The 19970-nt window shown below is 32.7% G+C and overlaps 1 protein-coding gene across 9 annotated transcripts in view; it reads right to left on the bottom strand.

Annotated features, from left to right (window-relative positions):
- The window catches only part of OSBPL8 (oxysterol binding protein like 8), a 206475-nt gene that overhangs the window by 81923 nt on the left and 104582 nt on the right, over positions 1-19970 (bottom strand). The window contains exons 1-2 of one of the 9 annotated variants that reach the window (XM_031937862.1): positions 7603-7685; positions 4851-5009 (exon numbers count right to left, since the gene is read on the bottom strand). The exons of 6 other annotated variants lie outside the window; for them this stretch is intronic. Coding sequence is in view for 1 of the 3 variants with exons in the window: in XM_031937858.1 (XP_031793718.1) it covers positions 7603-7747 (145 nt within the window). In the remaining 2 variants the exon portion in view is untranslated. Of the gene's footprint in view, positions 1-4850; positions 5691-7602; positions 7834-19970 lie in introns of those variants that run through there. 2 more of the 9 variants (XM_031937858.1, XM_031937864.1) reach the window with 2 other exon arrangements.

Below are 19970 nucleotides of genomic sequence, written 5' to 3'. Positions count from 1 at the left end.
AGACTGTTTTGCAAAGTCCACAAAATACCAGAGGAATTTTCTCTTTTAAATATGACATTATTCTAACTGTATTCATTTCTGAACCCCTAATTGGTGAGACTAACAATTCCTAAGCCTAATATATACATAAGAAAAAGCAACTCAACATAAGTTATATATTGACCATATTGTGATAAATGGATGAAAAATCTACTATATCATTATACTATGCCATTAGTATAAATATCTTCATCAAGATTTCAGATGGACAAGCTGTACCCAAAACCCACAGGTAAGTTAGACTCCATTTTCTGAAATTACAATGTGCTTCTGAAAATACAATCCCAAACCATTTGGTTGATAATAGCACATATTTTTTAATACCAATATTCTCCCATGATATGCAGCTCCGTTTGGTCCATAGGACCTAAAAATTTCAAAGTGAAGTATATTATAAACACATCAAGGTCAAGTATGACTACAAAAGGAAGTAAAGCAAGCAAGGCTTAGCATAAGCAGATCAACAACCTAGATTCTATACAATTATCCTTCAAATATATATATTTTTTTAAAAGGAAAAAGGCAGCCTTCAGAGTACTGGATAAATATTCTACGAAAAACCTGGATGAGAATAACATAGAAGAAGGCACAGATTGAAATTAACATCAAATAAGGGAATACACACATCAGTGAAGTAGAGATCTACTAAAGTATGCTTCAAGATATGCAGGTTTTTATCATTCTCTTTCATTTCTAATTAGGAACAGACACAATACAAATTGTGTTTTATATTATTGTGTTTGATACACAAAAACCCAGGAACATTCATTCATTCACTAAAAAAATATTAGCTTGATAACTTAAGAATTCATAACATCTTTCTTTGGCAAACATTGATTGAAAATGCATGAAGCTTAGAGGGACAGGCAACACAGAGGAAGACAAAGCTAGTTTCCAAAAAGACCCTGACAAGTTAAGACCATTGAGAGAAATCTAATAAGATGAAGTGAGTTTCCTTTTTTCTTTGTTTTTTAAAGAACATTTTAAAAATTTTAATTTTCCCTAGTTACATGTAAAAGAAATTTATGTTACACATGTACATTTATTTTTTACATATTTCTACATAAATCATATTGGGAGAGAAAAATCAGAATAAAAGGGAGGAGAAAAAACAGAAGGAAAAAAAGGTGAAAAGTTATGTGTTGACCTACATTCAGTCTCCATAGAGACTAGATGTAAATGGCATTTTCTATCCAAAGTTTATTGGAATTGCCTTGGATCACTGAACTGCTAAGAATTAAATCTATTATATAGTTGATCAATAAGATGAAATTTTAAAGGGAAAAATGTAAAATTTTACACTTAGGCTCAAAAAGTCAAATTTGTGAGTACAGGATAAGAAAGATGGGGGAAAAAAGGTTATTTCTCACAAGAGAAAAAAGATCTGGGAATTTTAATCTGAGTCTACAGTACTGAAGTCCAAAAAGCTAATGTGATTTTTGGCCTTTCAGGAATGAAGATATATTATGGCCATGCAGTCCTCTTCCCAGGTCAAAGTACACACCTTGCAAACTGATTTTAGTTTAAGACACCACAGTTTAGGAAGGACATTATCTAAAAGTACAATCAAGGCATATGAGGACTGGTTAAAAGAATCTAGGAAATCCCAAAGAATGAGAAGATCAGGGAAACTATAATCACATTTAAATATACAGCAAGTTGTCATACAGAAAAGACAGTCAACTTATTTTGAGGGAAGAATCAGGGCAATGATTCAAAGTAGAAAAGGGGCACAGTGAAGATTGATATCAAGAAAAATTTCCTAATAATTACAACTATTCAAGAATGGACTGTATTGCTTTAGGAAGTGTTAGTAACGCCTCCCCCCCTCCCTTCCCCCACCAATGGATCTACAAGTAGAATATAATCATTTGTAATGATTATTCAGGGTATATTATTTTGAGCAGAAGACTATAGAAGCATCATTTAATTCTATAATCTTAGGGACTCTGTGAATTTATAAAAGTGGATAGAACCTCCAATAGTGCAGTTTGTTGCCCATCCCTTCCTTCTTTTTCTGATCCTTGGAAATTCTCCAAAGAGAGCATAACCAATGTATTTGCAATCTTCCTGCAGGACTATCAACATTAGCAGTCCATATGCTCTTTCTTATACTTGATACATAAAGAATTCAGCTCTTTTTTATTCAAATATCTTTTTTCATGCTCTTATACCACTCTATACAATACATTATCAGTTTATTAAGTCAACATTTCATGTATAAATTATAATTGGCAATATGTTTATTTATTTTGCTTTAATTTAATATTTTATTTTCCCAGTTATATGTAAAACAATTTTTACATTTGTTTTTAAAACTTTTTGAGTTACAAATTTTCTCCCTTCCTCCCTCTCTATTTCCCCCCAGCATATGTGAAGTTAGAGAAAACATTTCCATAAAAGTCATTTTGTGAAAGATTCCCCTCCCCTGCAAAAAAATTTCAAGAAAAATAAAGTTTAAAAAAAATTGTGCTTCCTCTGTATTCAGACATAATCAGTTCTTTTTCAGACTATGGATAGCATTTTTCATATGATGTAGTTTTTTTTTTTTTTAGACTTATCAAGTGTCTTTCCATTGCTTTTAGTATGGTTTATGATTTTAATTCTTCTAAAAAGATATGTATTCCATTTTTAGCAAAGAATATATATATTAGAAAGAAGGGTCTTTATAAGTCATTCTCTACAATTATATGAAATAATGCTACAAATTATTAATAATATGAAAAACATAATTCACAAGAACAAGTGGTTAAAGCTTACAAAAGATGGGAATAGCCAATACTGAATAAGTTGTGGAGAGATCAATGCATTGTTGATGGGCCCTAGAAATTTGTACAACCATTCTAGAAAGAGATTTAGAATTATGTGAAACGACCTTCATATACTTATAGGAAGTTACTAACCAAAAAAAGGCTCCCTATTCACTGCATTGTAAAATAAAGAATTCTGAGAAGCAGAAAAATTTACATGAATATATTCAAAGGGAAATAAGCAGAACCAAGAAAATTATATATTCTGTCTACAAAATGAAGATAAAAGAGCAAACAAAAAACCCCAAATATATTATTATATTGTTATTATATAAACAATTACCAAAGCTGGCCCTAAAGAAGAGATAATAAAGAGTATCCCAAAAGTCTAAGTATGCATTTTAAGTGATTTAAGCTTAAATCCAACAGTAAAATTTTTGGTACACTGTCTCACCTCTTTGCTTTGGCAACAGTAGGTAACTATGGTTGTAGAAGCAAGATAATTATAAATCCGATGTACTTCTTAGTTTGATTCAACTTGTTTGTGTTTCTCTCCCTCCCTCCTTTTCCCTCCTCCTTTCCTTTTTTCTTTCCCTCTCCTTCTCTTCTTCTTCCATTCTTTGTTAAAAGGGAAAATTTGGATTTCAGTTGCTTCCTGAGCTGCTATCCAAAGTACCTCTATGGAAAAGTCTTTAATATCATACATACTTGTGCTTCTTCTCATAGCCAGCCTTAGTCCAGGGCCTTATTCCCAAACTACTTTCAAAAACAGGCAAAAACTCTGTAGCTTAATCTATTCTACAAACATCAGTAAGAATATTTTCTAATTGTTTTGATGTTAGTTCTCTAACTCATAATGCTACAAAAGTTCTCCTTTTGAATAAAATATTAATTCCTGGCTAAAGTTTTAACATAATGAACAAACTGTTGTCACTGCAAATATTTAATGTGCTACTTTGCTCTAAATGGCTTCAATATTTCTTAAGTTCTTAGTATGTACAAAGCACTAATCAAGCTTACTTTTCTCATTGATGTATCCTTTTTGCCATCTCTGACACATGTTCTACCCACCCTTCCTTTTTTTGGCCACAAGACTATTAAATATGTCCACAAAATTCATGACTCACTGCTACTTCAACTTCACATTTTTAACCTCTCTAAAGCACTTAGCACTTTTGTGTATATATTTATATATTTCTCTATATAAATCAGTCAATCAACAAGCTTTACTTGAAGGACTACAAAAAAAATGCTAGTTGATGTGAAAAACCCCCAAAAGATTTCTAGACCATCTTCAAGCAGTTTATAATCTAGCTAAGGAGGGCAGAAGTACAAAATGTAAAAATACAGTTATTCAAAAGATAAATTTAAAAAAGAGATGAAAGACAAAAGTGTAAGCATTTGAGGGGAATAAGAAAGGCCTCATGCAGAAGGGGGAATTTAAACTGCTTCTTGAAAGAAGGCATGGGTGTAGTATGTTTCACTTACATTTATGTGCATACATCCAGACTCTGCCTAAACTCAAACAAAATCTAGATTATCCTGCTAACACAGCAAACAATGGGGGCTTTGTCCTTATTCATTTAACCAACAAGCTTTACTTCAATCAACAAGCACTTAACAATATGCCAAGGACTACACAGAAGACTTCAAAGGCATTCACTATATAGCCTCAATTTACTAACCCAAGTAACCCAAACTGTCAACTAACCAAAATTTATTTTCACCCCATTTTTTAGGAGAAAAGAACCAACTCACAAGAAAACAGGTGATCATATTTAGTAAAAATGTTTCAGACACATCTTACGATTGGTACCCATTCAAGCACATCTCATCTCTTAAGAAATATAGTAAATAATTAGCAATTTCCAGAAAATGATGGCATTGTAAAATGTTCAATAATCCAAAATACAGTTTTAGGAGCATATATCTAGAGTTAGGAAGATTCTCAGACAATAGCTCATTTAGCCAAGTGAAAGGTTGAATATCAAAGTGACAAGATCTATCAAAGAGTTGCAAAGGCAGTAAATATGACAGAAGCAAAATAAAAATGTGACTCACCAAGATTCTAACATCAATACTTATTTTTACTCCATTGCACTGCAAAGTGATATCAGGGTTTCAGTCCAGACAGTAAGTGTAGTCAGGCTGCTATGGCTTTTGAAATTTTATCTTTTATTTTCTTCCTTTCCTTCTTAACGTTCGCCTGCTGGCTGTCACCTGTGTTAAGTATTTCCTATTTAATAAGACTAGCAAGCAAGGGCTAAAACAATAACCAAGTAACCCTGTCAATCCTCTACCAGTTAACCAAAAAAGCAAAATTAATCACAATACTTGATAAAAAAAAAAAATAGTCTATGCCTTCTCAAAGCTTGATATTGTATATAAAACATATTTTTTGCCTTAAGACACTGAACCCAATTTAATGTTTTTTGTTATGAAAATTAATTAACCATATTGTGCAGTAATGGGTTTGTGTGTTTTTATTTTTCTATCTCCTTAATCAATAACAGACTATCAGGAGTCACTCTTCCTGTTTATTTTATTTATTTTTAAATACTCTTCCATTCTAGTTTTGATGATAATAATTTAAGTAGTCTTTTTTAACATTAAAAATATACAAGAATTGACAGATATATGTAAGCACTTTAAATAAAGCATTTTACATGCATTACACCTCATTTAATCATTAAAATCTATTTGACAAATAAGGAAACTGAGGTTTTGTACAGTTAAGTGACCAGTCCAGTAAAACATGAAACAAACTTAAACCGAGGTCTAGATACTTAAAGATATCAACTTTCCATTCCACCACAATTACAATCACCTCTATTCAAGGGAACTCACAGGTGACTTTTGGCTATAGTATAAATTAAGATTAAGATTTTTTTTTTTTTTGAGAAGGGTAAGGAGATGCAGCTTATATTTTCTAAAATGCTTAATTTCACTATTTTTAGTGGATTAAAAAAAGCTAAAATTTTTCATTAAGAACAAAATGGAGGGGAAACATTCTCCTTTATTTTTTTTTCCTTCTACTGCAAGCACTACTGAAAAAAAAAATACGCACTATTCACTTGCTTTTCTATTTAAATCATTTGATACTATAAACCTTGGTACTATATTGATTACAATAAACCTCAAGAAATACCAATATTTTCTCCCTCTCTACTAAAGTAAATCTTCAAAATGTTGTGAAGCTTTGTACTGTGATTATACTCATGTCATCTGGCTTTTCATCCATTACTTACAAAATTGTCCTGGGTCATACCTAGGCATGGTATGCCCAAAGGACTGGGCAAAAAGGTGCTGATGCAGAACAATTAGGAAAAAAATCATTTTAATTATACTTCACATTCTGTGCGACTGCTGTAGTTACATTTTTAAAAAAAAAATTATAACTCTCATTCACATTACACAGAAGCATAGCATGAAGGTCAAGAAGTTCAGCTTTTGTTTCTAAGGTTGGCCTGGGAAAAAGGATAAGAGAAAGGGAAACATTCATGAAACCAAGCATTAAACTATCTTGAGAAATTCAAAAATACTGAAATTTTCAAGGTAATTTCTAAGGTAGGGGAAAAAAATGTTTTATTTTAGATATGTTTACATGAGTAAAAAGGCACATATAAGTTCACTGGGACATAAGAGTGGAGCAAGTCAGCAAGTGTACTACATGACCTGGATGCTGAGGACAGATTATTTTACTTCTCTAAAGTTCCCTATAATACTCATATTCAGCTTTGAAGTTCTAGATTCTTTCTTAAACTTATGAAGCGAGCTCATCATTTGAAAATAATCACCTACACATAAACTATATGAGATTTTCACTACCTTAAAATAAGCATTAGGTATATGTTTAGATACATGTATATGTGTCTTAAGACTATTATAAAAGCTTAAAGTCAAAACACAATAAACAACCTGTATTTTGAACAAAAAATGTAAAATGACAAATACTCAAATTTTTGTAACTAATTTTCAGATAAATATTAAAGCAAATATATATCAAGATAAAAATTTTTTAAAGAATAAATTCAATTATTGGCAGTATATTAAAAAATTATAATTTTAAATTTAAACATTAAACCCAAAACCCAAAACAGTGATTAACTATTAATGGCAACAAAAACTTCTTAAACAATAATGACCAATTTGTCTCAAATCAATGTTATATCACCTTAATCATATTACATGTACCTTGAAATATCTTTTTAACCCTCATTCTAAAATATTAGTTTCTTAACTGAGAGATACCCATCCTACTTCTTCAATATCCAGAAAGTAATCATGTATGAACAATTTCAAAGCTTAAATTTATGATGACAGCAATGTTCACTGTAACTGAAACTCAGATATTATTTAAAGACAATATTGAACATGAGTTTTATTATAGTTGCAATACAATTAAATTTACAGATCAAATATAATTCCACTGCAAAAATCTTGGATGGATTTGGTACAATTTTAGAATCAGAAGTGTCTCTCTAATCCAGAGAATATTTTCATTTTACCAGACAATGGTCATTATATTTACATGTATTTAAGGGTCATTATATTTACATGTATTTAAAGCAAAAACATAGTATTTTTAAAACTCAAGACTTCTGATACACTGAATTCAAAATGATAAACCTCTCTTGACAAATTTCACAGATGATAAAGATATAAAGAAAGCTCTATCTCTGTTTCTGAAATAAAATTCTTCATTAAAAATTTTTCTAAAAAGAAAAGCTATTTAAAAGGCCAAAAGACTTGGCTTATTTAAGTATCAAGAATCTGCCTAATAAGAGAAAAATTCAAGATAAAACTAACAAACCTGGCAATGCAGGGGAAAGTTCATTGTATCCTCCAAATGAAGCATTCCGGACAAGTTTTCGGCCATCAATTCGTGGAGGAAATACAAGAGGCGAAACCCCAGTACAGGAAGAAAACCTACGTCGTTGTGGACTCTCCTCTTTCATGGTTAGAAGCTCTGTTTAAGGTATATGCTCACAGTGGAGGCTAGTTAGAACAGCAGGGTAGCAATGGCAGCCTTTTCCTTTACATTCTAGTATAGTACAAACAAAGGACAAATACACAATAACAAAGGAGAAGGACCAGAAGACTGTCAAATCAGCAATAAACAGAGACAAGAATAGAGATGGATGGAAAAAGGCATTAAGCGGTGCTGCTGCTTTCCTCCCCCCCCCCCAAAAAAAAAATTAATTGATAAACAGGAGAGACTTCTCCTTCCATTTCACATTTGATCACAATTTTGACTGAACAGCTGCTTGCTGCCTTAGAAACATAAAACAATAGTCTTAATTGGGATTCAGAATGCAGTAATGAAATCAATTTCTCTTCTCATTTTAAGACCTGAAAAATCCCCTCCCCCTTTACCCACATCTCCTTATTCTCTCGCTATAAAGCTCTGTACACTTCAGAAATAAATATAAAAACAGAATATGGCTTTTATTTAATAGATATTTCTAAAGGATATCTAGTCCAGCGTTTGTTTCAGTCATAATTAAAAATTCATAAGGAAAGCTATTCTGTCAAGCATCCGATTCCAAAGACATCATCAGCAAAAGCAGTAAACGTTTAGTTTCAGCATTACAGAGCTAAAATATGAATGAAAATGTTAATACCAATGAATGAACTAGAGATTAAAATGATTTTGTAATAAGATTACACTCCTTAAGAAAGGTTTCCCAGAAACAGATTTTACTGAGATATAATCTTCAATGTATCAACATTTAGTATAAAATCAACTACTTTCATTTAAAACTCCCTACACATTTGTATTTTAAGTTGCTTTTCTAACAAAAGCATCTTTATAACACTTCAAACTGGTTAATATCATGCCATATTATTAGGTTTAACAGTAAAGAAAATGGAAGGTCAATTTATGCTAGCAATCTAAGATTAAACTATTGTGACAGCTTCCCAGATAACTTTAAATATCAATTGACACCTAATAATATCCAAAATCTGATGATTCTACCTTAATTAATGTTTTAAATTAGTATTCTATATATATTTACATCCTTTTGTTTGATTTGTTGAAAAACCATCCTCCATGATGAGTAGCACCGAGGGAGTTGGACAGCAGTTGATTCAGTCACTACTTTTCAAGATTTTTCTAAGTCCTTACCCCACAGGATGTCCTTCCCTGCTTTATCCTGCCCTACTGTGCATAAACTTTATAGTTACTTTTTTTTCTTACAAGACAACAGAAGTCCTACTATGGCTGCCTTTGTCAGTTTGGTGAAGTCTATGGACCCTTCTCAGACAAATGTTTTTAAATGTATAATATAAAATATATAGGATTGCTATATGTAAATACAGTTGTTAAAATATTGAAAAAAGAGGTTACAAATCTCAGGTTAAGTACTTCCCTTCAAGAAATACTGTTGGAAAAGAACATTATTGATATATCCAAAACTGTAATTTTTTTCTTCTGGAATTAAAGAAAAAAGTCATTACGCTATGAAATAATGGTTTTTGTTTTTTTTTTACATTCAAAAAGGGAGGAGAGAGAAGAAATTCACTCTAACTATATGTAATTTTGATAACTTCTAACTTGTAAAAAGCAGGAAAGAAAATGAAGAAAGGAAAAAGATCCTAACAATCTCTCTACTTTACATCTTGGTTGGATCATTTCATAATGATGATGATGAGAGCAGTTAGTCTTGTACCTAACAATATACAGCAGGCTAAAGCAATCCCTACAAGAAAATGCAATGATATTATCACAATGACTTAAAGGAATGTGAAAAACTGTGTTAACACACCTTCTCTCCACATCCTTACAAGCCACCTATAAAATGAAATATATCCCCAAAGCACTATATAAATGCTAACTTCTATCAATCTTATTATTAGCTGATATACATCCCTATTGTCTTTTTCCATTAAATCTCTTATTAAAAAGAACTTTTTCTCCAAATTTCATGTCCTCACTAAAACATTAAACTGATTTCTTCAAATGATCAACAACTTAGATATTTTTACAGTGCTATTTTGTATATACCTGGATGGTGTAGACTTTTTAAAACATTTATTTGGGGAAAAAATGTTTACAACAAGAATTCTCAGACTGGTCCCTGAGACGATAATACTTATAAGTTGAATCTGAAAAGTATAAGATGCTATGAAAGTTCATAGTTAACATGAATAATACATTGCTTTCAAGTTATACACAGTTATTGTTGTTTCCTATCATGCAATCTGAGACGTGTTTAGTGCTATGTCAGAGTTGTCTTAATTTGTATTTCTCTGATTAATAGTGATTTGGAGCACTTTTTCATGTGACTACAAATAGTTTCAATTTCTTCATATGAAAATTGTCTGTTCATATCCTTTGACCACGTATCAATTGGAGAATGGTTTCACTATTATAAATTTGAGTCAATTCTCTATATATTTTAGAAATGAGAACTTTATCAGATCCTGTAGATGTAAAAATGTTTTGTCAGTTTATTGCTTCAGTTCTAATCTTGTCTCCATTAGCTGTGTTTGTACAAAAAACTTTTTAATTTAATATAATAAAAATTATCTATTTTGTAATCAATAATGATCTCTAGTTCTTCTCTGGTCACAAATTACTTCCTCCTCCACAGTTCTGAGAGGTAAACTATCTTATATTCTTCTAATTTGTTTATAATATCATTCTTTATGTCTAGATCATGAACCCATTTCCATCTTATCTTGACAACAGTGTTAGGTGTGGATTGATGCCTACTTTCCACCATATTAGTTTCCAATTTTCCCAGCAGTTTTTGTCAAATAGCGAATTCTTATCCCAAAAGCTGGGGCCATTAGGTTTGTCAAACACTAGATTGCTATTGTCATTGACCATTTTGTTCTATGAACCTAACCTATTCCACTACTACTCTATTTCTTAGGCAGTACCAAGTGGTTTTGATGACCGCTGCTTCACGATAGTTTCAGATCTGGTACAGCTAGGCCCCCTTCACTTTGCTTTTCTCTTCATTAATCCTTTTAAAATTCTTGACCTTTTGTTCTTCCAGATGAATTTTGTTATTTTTTCTTGGTCAGTAAAAGTTTCTTGACAGTTTGGCTGGGATAGCACTAAATAGATTAGTTTATGTAGTATTATCATCTTTATTATATTTGCTGGCTAAACAAGATCACTTAATATTTTTCCAATTGTTTAGAACTGAATTTATTTGTGTGGAAAGTGTTTTGTAGTTTTGCTCATACAGTTCCTAACTTTCCCTTGGCAAATAGATTCCCAAATATCTTATACTATTGACAGTTATTTTAAATGTAATTTCTCTTTGTATCTCTTGCTGTTGGATTTTGTTAGTGATGTATAAAAATGTCAATGTGGATTTATTTTGTATACTGCAACTTTGCTAAAGCTGTAGATTATTTCTTTTTATTATTATTATTATAGCTTTTTATTTACAAGATATATGCATGGGTAATTTTTCAGCATTGACAATTGCAAGACCTTTAGTTCCAATTTTTCCCCTCCTTTCCCCCAGATGGCAGGTTGACCAATACATGTTAAATATGTTAAAAGTATAAGTTAAATACAATATATGTATACATGTCCACACAGTTATTTTGCTGTACAAAAAGAATCAGACTTTGAAATAGTGTAAAATTAACCTGTGAAGGAAATCAAAAATGCAGGCAGACAAAAATAGAGGGATTGGGAATTCTATATAGTGGTTCATACTCATCTCCCAGAATTCTTTCACTGGGTGTAGCTGGTTCAATTCATTACTGTTCTATTGGAACTGATTTGGTTCATCTCATTATTGAAGAGGGCCATGTCCATCAGAATTGATCATCATACTGAAGTATATAATGATCTCCTGGTCATGCCGATTTCACTCAGCATCAGTTCATCTAAGTCTCTCCAGGCCTTCCTGAAATTATCCTGCTGGTCATTTCTTACCGAACAATAATATTCCATAATATTCATATACCACAGTTTATTCAGCCATTCTCCAATTGATGGGCACTCAGTTTCCAGTTTCTGCCCACTACAAAGAGAGCTGCCATAAACATTCTTGCACATACATGTTCCTTTCCCTTCCTTAAGATCTCTTTGGAATATAAGCCCAGGAGTAACACTGCTGGATCAAAGGGTATGCACAGTTTGATAACTTTTTGAGCATAGTTCCAAATTACTCTCTAGAATGGCTGCTTGTATTCACAATTCCACCAACAATGTATCAGTGTCCCAGTTTTCCCACATCCCCTACAGCATTCTGCATTATCTTTCCCTGTCATTCTAGCCAATCAAACAGGTGTGTAGTGGTATCTCACAGTTGTCTTAATTTGCATTTCTCTGATTAATAATGACTTGGAGCATCTTTTCATATGGCTAGAAATAGTTTCAATTTCTTTGTCTGTTCATATCCTTTGACCATTTATCAATTGGAGAATGGCTTGATTTTTTATAAATTAGAGTCAATTCTCTACATATTTTGGAAATGAGGCCTGTATCAGAACCTTTTAGTGTAAAAATGTTTTCCCATTTTATTGCTTGCCTTCTAATCTTTTCTGCGTTAGTTTTGGTTGTACAAAAACTTGTCAATTTGATATAACCAAAATTTTCTATTTTGTGATCAATAATGATCTCTAGTTCTTCTTTGGTCATAAATTCCTTCTTCTTCCACAGGTCTGAGAGGTAAACTATCCTATGTTCTTCTAATTTATTTATAATCTCATTCTTTATGCCTAGGTCATAAACCCATCCCATTTTGACTTTATCTTGGTATACAGTGTTAAGTGTGGGTCAATGCCTAGTTTCTGCCACACTAATTTCCAATTTTCCCAGCAGTTTTTGTCAAACAGTGAATTCGTATCCCAAAAGTTGGGGTCTTTGGATTTGTCAAACACTAGATTGCTATAGTTATTGACTATTTTCTCCTGTGAACCTCAGGTACAGCTAGGCCACCTTCATTTGATTTTTTTTTATTAGTTTCCTTTAAATGGAATTTCTCTTTGTATCTTTTGCTGTTGGATTTTGTTAGTGATGTGTAAAAATGTTGATGCGGATTTGTTTTGTATCTTGCAACTTTGCAAAAGTTGTGGATTATTTCTAATAGCTTTATAGTAGATTCTCTGGAGTTCTCTAAGTATATCATCATATCATTTGCAAAGAGTGATAATTTGGTTTCCTCGTTATCTAGTAACTCTAATTCATTTAATCTTTTTTTTATCTTTTATTGCCAAAGCTAGCATTTCTAATACAATATTGAATAGTAATAGTCAAAGTGGGCATCTTGTTTCACTCCTGATCTTATTGAGAATGGTTCCAGTTTATCCCCATTATATATAATGCTTACTGATGGTTTTAAATAAATACTACTAACTATTTTAAGGAAAAGTCCATTTATGCCTATACTATTGGGTTTGTTAAACACTAGATTGCTATAGTTGACTATTTTGTGTTGTGAACCTAACCTATTCCACTGATCAACTAATCTATTTCTTAGCTAATACCAAATAGTTTTGGTGACTGCTGCTTTATAATATAGTTTTAGATCAGGTGCAGCTAGGCCACCTTCATTTGATTTTTTTCTAGATCATTAAAATATTTTCCTGGAAATCTGATTGGTTTGGCACTAAATAAATGGATTAGTTTAGGGAAGCATTGGCATCTTTATTATATTCACTCGGCCTATCCAAGAGCACTTAATATTTTTCCAATTATTTAAATCTGACTATTTGTGTGAAAAGTTTTTTGTAATTTTGCTCATATAATTCCTGACTTTCCTTTGGTAGATAGATTCCCAAATGTTTTATGCTGTCGACAGTTATTTTGAATGGAATTTCTCTTTGTATCTCTAACCATTGGATTTTGTTGGTGATGCATAAAAATGTTGAGGATTTATGGGGATTTATTTTGTATCCTGCAAATTTGCTAAAGTTATGAATTATTTCTAATAGCTTTTTAGTAGAATCTCTGGGGTTCTCTAAGTATACCATCATATCATCTGCAAAGAGTGATGGTTTGGTTTCCTCATTGCCTACTCTAATTCCTTTAATCTCTTTCTCAGCTCTTATTGCCAAGGCCAGCGTTTCTAATACAATACTAAATAATAATGTGATAATGGGCAACCTTCCTTCACTCCAGATCTTACTGGAAAAGGTTCCAGTTTTTCCCCATTGCATATGATGCTTACTGACAGTTTTAAATATATGCTCCTCACAATTTTAAGGAAAAGTTCATTTATTCCTATCCTCTCAAGTGTTTTTACTAGGAATGGATGTTGGATTTTATCAAATGCTTTTTCTGCATCTATTGAGATGATCATATGGTTTTTATTAGTTTGGTTATTGATATAATCAATTATGGTAATAGTTTTCCTAATATTGAACCAGCTCTGCATTCCTGGTATAAATCCTACTTGGTCATTGTGTATTATCCTGGGGATGATTTTCTGTAATCTTTTTGCTAATATTCTATTTAAGATTTTAGCATCTATATTCATTAGGGAGATTGATCTATAATTTTCTTTGTTTTCAACCTATTTGGGTTTAGGTATCAGTACCATGTCTGTGTCATAAAAGGAGTTTGGTAGAACTCCTTCAATCCCTATTTTTTCAAATAGTTTATATATCATTGGAGGTAATTGTTCTTTAAATGTTTGGTAGAATTCACATGTAAATTCATCTGGTCCTGGGGATTTTTTTCTTAGGAAGTTGGTTAATAGTTTTTCTATTTCTTTTTCTAAGATGGGACTGTTTAGGATATTTACCTTTTCCTCTGTTAATCTAGGCAAGCTATATTTTTGAAGGTATTCTTCCATTTCATTTAAGTTGTCAAATTTATTGGCATAAAGTCGGGCAAAGTAACTCCTAATTATTGCTCTAATTTCCTCTTCGTTAGTGGCAAGTTCTCCCTTTTCATTTTTAAGACTAACAATTTGATTTTTCTCTTTCCTTTTTCTAATAAACTTTACCAAAGGTTTATCTATTTTGTTGGCTTTTTCATAAAACCAACTCTTAGTTTTACTTACTAATTCAATAGTTTTTTTATTTTCAATTTTAGTAATCTCTCCTTTTATTTTTAGAATTTCCAAGTTTAATATTTGACTAGGAGTTTTTAATTTGCTTTTTTCCTAGCTCTTTTAGTTGCAAGGCTAATTCATTGATCTTCTCTTGCTCTATTTTATGCAAATAAGCCTCTAGAGATATAAAATTTCCCCTTATTATCACTTTGGCTGCAGCATCTCATAAATTTTGGTATATTGTCTCATTATTGTCATTCTCTTGAGTGAAATTATTGTGTCTATGATTTCATGTTGCACCCATTGGTGAATGGATTGATTACTTAGGATGAGATTATTTAGTTTCCAATTACTTTTTGGTCTATTTTCCCTGGGCTTTTAATTGAATGTAGTTTTTATTGCATTGTGATCTAAAAAGGATGCATTTACTATTTCTGCCTTTCTGCATTTGATTTTGAGTCTTTATGTCTTAATATATGATCAATTTTGCACAGTTTCCATGAATTGGAGAGAATAAAGTGTATTCCTTTCTGGCTCCATTCAGTTTTCTCCAAAGATCTATTATACCTAACTTTTCTAATATTCTATTTACCTCTTTAACTTCTTATTTATTTTGTAGTTTATCTAATTCTGAGAACGCAAGGTTGAGATTTCCCACTATTATAGTTTTGCTATTTCTTCTTTCAACTTCTTCTTTAGGAATTTATATGCTATATCACTTGATGTATATATGTTTGGTATTGATATTGCTTCATTATCTATGGTATCCTTTAGCAAGATGTAATTTCCTTTACTCTATATGTATGACCCTACTTTAAATGTGTTTCCTGTAAACATCATATTATAGAATTCTGTCCAGTCTGCTATCTGCCTCCGCTTTACTGGACAGTTCATCCATTCACATTTACAGTTAAAACTACTAATTCTGTATTTCCTGCCATCTTATTTTCTCCAGATTATACTTTTCTCTTTCCTTTCCCCCTTAGCCCCCTCCCGAGTATTAAACTTATGGGCACTTGCCTCACACAGCCTTCCCTCTTTAGAATGCCTCCCTCCCCCTTTCTTAAACCTTTCCCCTACTATTTCTGTATTTCCTTCTATTTAGCCTACCCCTTCCCCTTTCACCTTTCTCTTCCTCCTTTGCAATAAGGTGGGAGAAGTTTCTCTGCAAATGAAATATGCCTAATATTTTTTTTCTTTGAGCCAAATCTGATGAGAGTTAAGATTCATACAATGTTCATCCCCCTCCTTTTTTCCTCTCAGCTATAATAGGCTTTCTTTGCCTTTTCATGAGATGTAATTTCCCTCATTTTACCTCCACTTTTCCCTTTTTCTGGTACAATCTCCTTTCCATCTCTAGTTCCTTTTTAATATTATAACAGTATAATCGAATTATACATTTACTCTCTTTGTATACCCATAACAGAAATGTAGTTCTCAAGAGTTCTTTTTATGTTTTTATGCTTCTCTTGAGTCCTATATTTGGGACTCAAATTTTGTGTTTAGCTCTGGGTTTTTCATCAGAAATAAATGGAATTCAACCATTCACTGAATGCCCATCTTCTTCCCTGGAAGAAAATGCTCAGTTTAGCTGGGTAGTTTATTCTTGACTGTATTCCAAGTTTCTCTGGCTTTTGGAATATCAGATTCCAAGCCCTTCAATCCTTTAATGTGGACCCTGCTATATCCTGCATAATCCTTACTGTGGCGCCTCAGTATTGGAATTATTTTTTTTTCTAGCTGCTTGTAATATTTTTTTTTCTTGGTCCGATAGTTCTGAAAATATAGCCATAACGGTTCTTGGAGTTTTAATTTTGCAGTCTCTTTCAGGAGGTGTTCAGCCAATTTTTTCAATGGCTATTTTATGTTCTGATTCTATGACATCTGGGCAGTTCTCTTTGATGATTTCCTGAAAAATAGTTTCTAGGCTCTTTTTTTCATCATGATTTTCAGAGAGTCCAATAGTTCTTAGATTATCTCTCCTAGATCTATTTTCCAGTTCTGTTCTTTTCCCAAGTAGGTATTTAACATATTTTTCTAACTTTTCATTTTTGTTCTTGCTTGACTGATTCTTGTTGTATCATCAAGAATTCATTTCCATTTGTTCAATTCTCATTTTTAATAAATTATTTTCTTCATTTACTTTTTTTTAACTTCTTTTTGTAATTGTCCAATTGAGTTTTTAAATGAGTTGTTTTGTTCTATGGAGTTTTTTCCATTTCACTGTTTTTTTTTTTTTTTTTTAAGGGAGTTATTTTCTTTTTCCAATTCACAAATTCTGTTTTCCTGGGAGTTCTTTACCTTTTCCATTTCACATTTCAGAAAGTTGCTTTTTTTCCCCACTTTATCATATCTTTCTTTTAATAAGTTATATGCCTTTCCCCATTCTTCTTGTAGCTCCTTTTTAAGATTTAAAAAAATTTCTTCTATGAGAACCTTATGTGGTGAGGACTAGGTTATGTCGCCCTTTGGGGCTTCATCTGGAGGTAATTTGCTTTTAGTCTCCTTAGGTTTTGAAATCTGTTCTCTTTCACTATAGAAGCTATTCTAGAGTTAGGGCTCACTTTGTTTTTTTTTACTCATTTTTAAGAAAAAATTGGGATCTGTTTTTTGGGCAAAGAGGTTCCAAGCTTCCTCTATAGACCCAGAAATGACAGCAGCTGCCCTGGGGTCAGCGGTTGTGCTGGGGTCAGCTGCACTGGGAGTGCCGAGTCACTCCTGACACTGGGTGGGCATGACCAGGTCCTATGAGACTCTGGCTCCTTGGAGTACACACTTTACTCTCTGCATTTGTGCAGGGTATTTTATACCTTCTCTGCTAATCTACTGGCTTCCAATCAGAGCCAAGCAGCCATCACTGAGATAATAGTTCTCCCCATAGCTTCTCCACCTGATGGAAATCAACCCCCACCCCTAGTCTCCTCAAAGTGTGCTGGCTTTCGTGTCTGTGCCTAGCCACCTCCCACACCTAACCAAAACAGACATTTTCTGGCAATCTTCAAAATTATCTTCTACTGGTAATTTGCTGCATTCCCAATATTTGTGAATCCTGTCAGCCTAGTACTATTTCAGAGGCTGAATTTCTTATTTAGTTTGAGGGTAATAGGAGAGATCAAAAAGAAGCATGTGTCCTCTCCACCATCTTGCTTCCGCTCCATACCGAAGTGATTTTAAATGGAATTTCTCTTAGTATCCCTTGCTATTGGATTTTGTTAAGAATGTAGATGATTAATGTGGATTTATTTTCTATTTTGCAACCTTGCTAAAGTTGTGGATTATTTCAAATAGTGGGAAAACTGGGGTACTGATACATTGTTGACGGAACTGTGAATGAATCCAACCATTCTAGAAAGCAATTTGGAACTAAGCTCAAAACGTTATCAAACTGTTCATACCCTTTTATCTAGCAGTGTTTCTACTGGTATTATATGCCAAAAAGATCTTAAAAGAGGGAAATGGACCTACATGTGCAAAAATGTTTGTGGCAGCCCTCTTTATAGTGGCAAGAAAGTGGAATCTGAGTGGATGCCCATCAATTGGAGAATGGCTGAATAAATTATGGTTCGTGAATACTACTATTGTTCTGTAAGAAATGACCAGCAGGATGCTTTCAGAGAGGCTTGGAGAGACCTACATGAACTGATGCTAAATGAAATGAGCAGAACCTGGAAATCATTATACATAGTAACAACAAGAGTATATAAGACAATTGATTCTGATGGATGTGGCTCTTTTCAACAATGAGATGATTCAAACCAGTTCCACTTGTTCAGTGATGAAAAGAGACATCAAAGAGAGAAAGAGAGAGGACTATGGGAACTGGGTGTGGAAGACAACATAGCATTTTCATTCTTTCTTTTGTTTGCTTGTATTTTGTTTTCATTCTCAGTTTTTCTTTTTCTTCCTTCTTGATCTGATTTTTCTTGTGCAGCAAGATAACTATAAATATGCATACATATATTGGATTTAACATGTATTTCAACATATTTAACAGTCCAACGTATTGGACTACCTCCTAGCTAGGGGAGGGCGTGGGGGGTGAAATTTGGACATTGTAAAGGTCACCATAACTTATAATGTTCAAGTTCTTTAATGTCAGTTTAAAAATAATGACAAAATCAAAACATGGAAATTACTAGGCCCCTTACTTCCTGTTAACATGGGTTAGGGAGTCCCAAATCTTGCATAAACATTCAAATAAAGTTCAAAAATTATACCGGAAGGTACAAGGAAAAGACCAAAGAGGAATAACTATAAGCACTTTTATCCAAACCAGAGATGAGCAAAAAGATTTTCAGAAGCCTGCAGTTTCTGTGAGTAGCAACAAGCCATATGAAACAGATGACATAGTCTCAAGCGGCACACTTAGGGTCATTGAACAAGACAGGATCAGTATAGTATCTTGAGCAAAACCCCCAACAACCAGTGCAGAAACAATAGAAGAAAACAGTGCCAGAGCACCATTTGTAGAACAAAGTGTATGGGATCATAAAGCAGGCTTATGATCAGCAGATTGAACAATATCTTTCTGGGACCTGTCAGGGTCAGAGCAAGGCACAGAGCCAACTCCCAGATGAGGACTATACATGGAAGAGATACAAAAAGGGGCAAATCAAATCCCAATTCAAATCACAGAGAAACTAATCAAGAAGCCAAGTATTCCTACAATGAGTGGGTCACAGCTTTAGTCATCATTCATCTACCATGGCAGAGGCAACAGGATCCAGACTAGAGAAGGAAAAGGACCCAAACCAGCACCTGAGGCTAGAGAAATGAGTAAAGTGAAGAAAACACTGAACACAATAAAGAAACACTGCGGACTGAAAAAAGGCAAAATAACCCAGAAAAAAAGTAACTATCCATCATTGTAAAGAGTCATAGAGGGGGAAAAAATGGGTACAAAGATTTTAAAATTACCTGAACAAAATAAGAAGAAAAATAATGCAAATAAATAAACTAACTAGACTAGTAGTCAAATAATGAATGGAAACATTATAAGTCAGTTAACTATAAGACAATGAATATTAAAGTCAAGAGATCAGAAAAAAATAGATGACATTAGGCATTTACTTATCAATAAACTGTCCTTGGAAACAAATTGAGTAGAAATAATTTAAGTTAGACACCCTAAAAACGATGACAACATACTTCACAAAAATCATAAAACTGCCCACAATCTATTTAAACACAGGACATGTGAGATAGA

This window comes from Sarcophilus harrisii, chromosome 5, assembly GCF_902635505.1.
Source record: "Sarcophilus harrisii chromosome 5, mSarHar1.11, whole genome shotgun sequence".
Lineage (NCBI taxonomy): Eukaryota > Metazoa > Chordata > Mammalia > Dasyuromorphia > Dasyuridae > Sarcophilus > Sarcophilus harrisii.
This window is presented reverse-complemented; position numbering and strand designations above follow the sequence as displayed.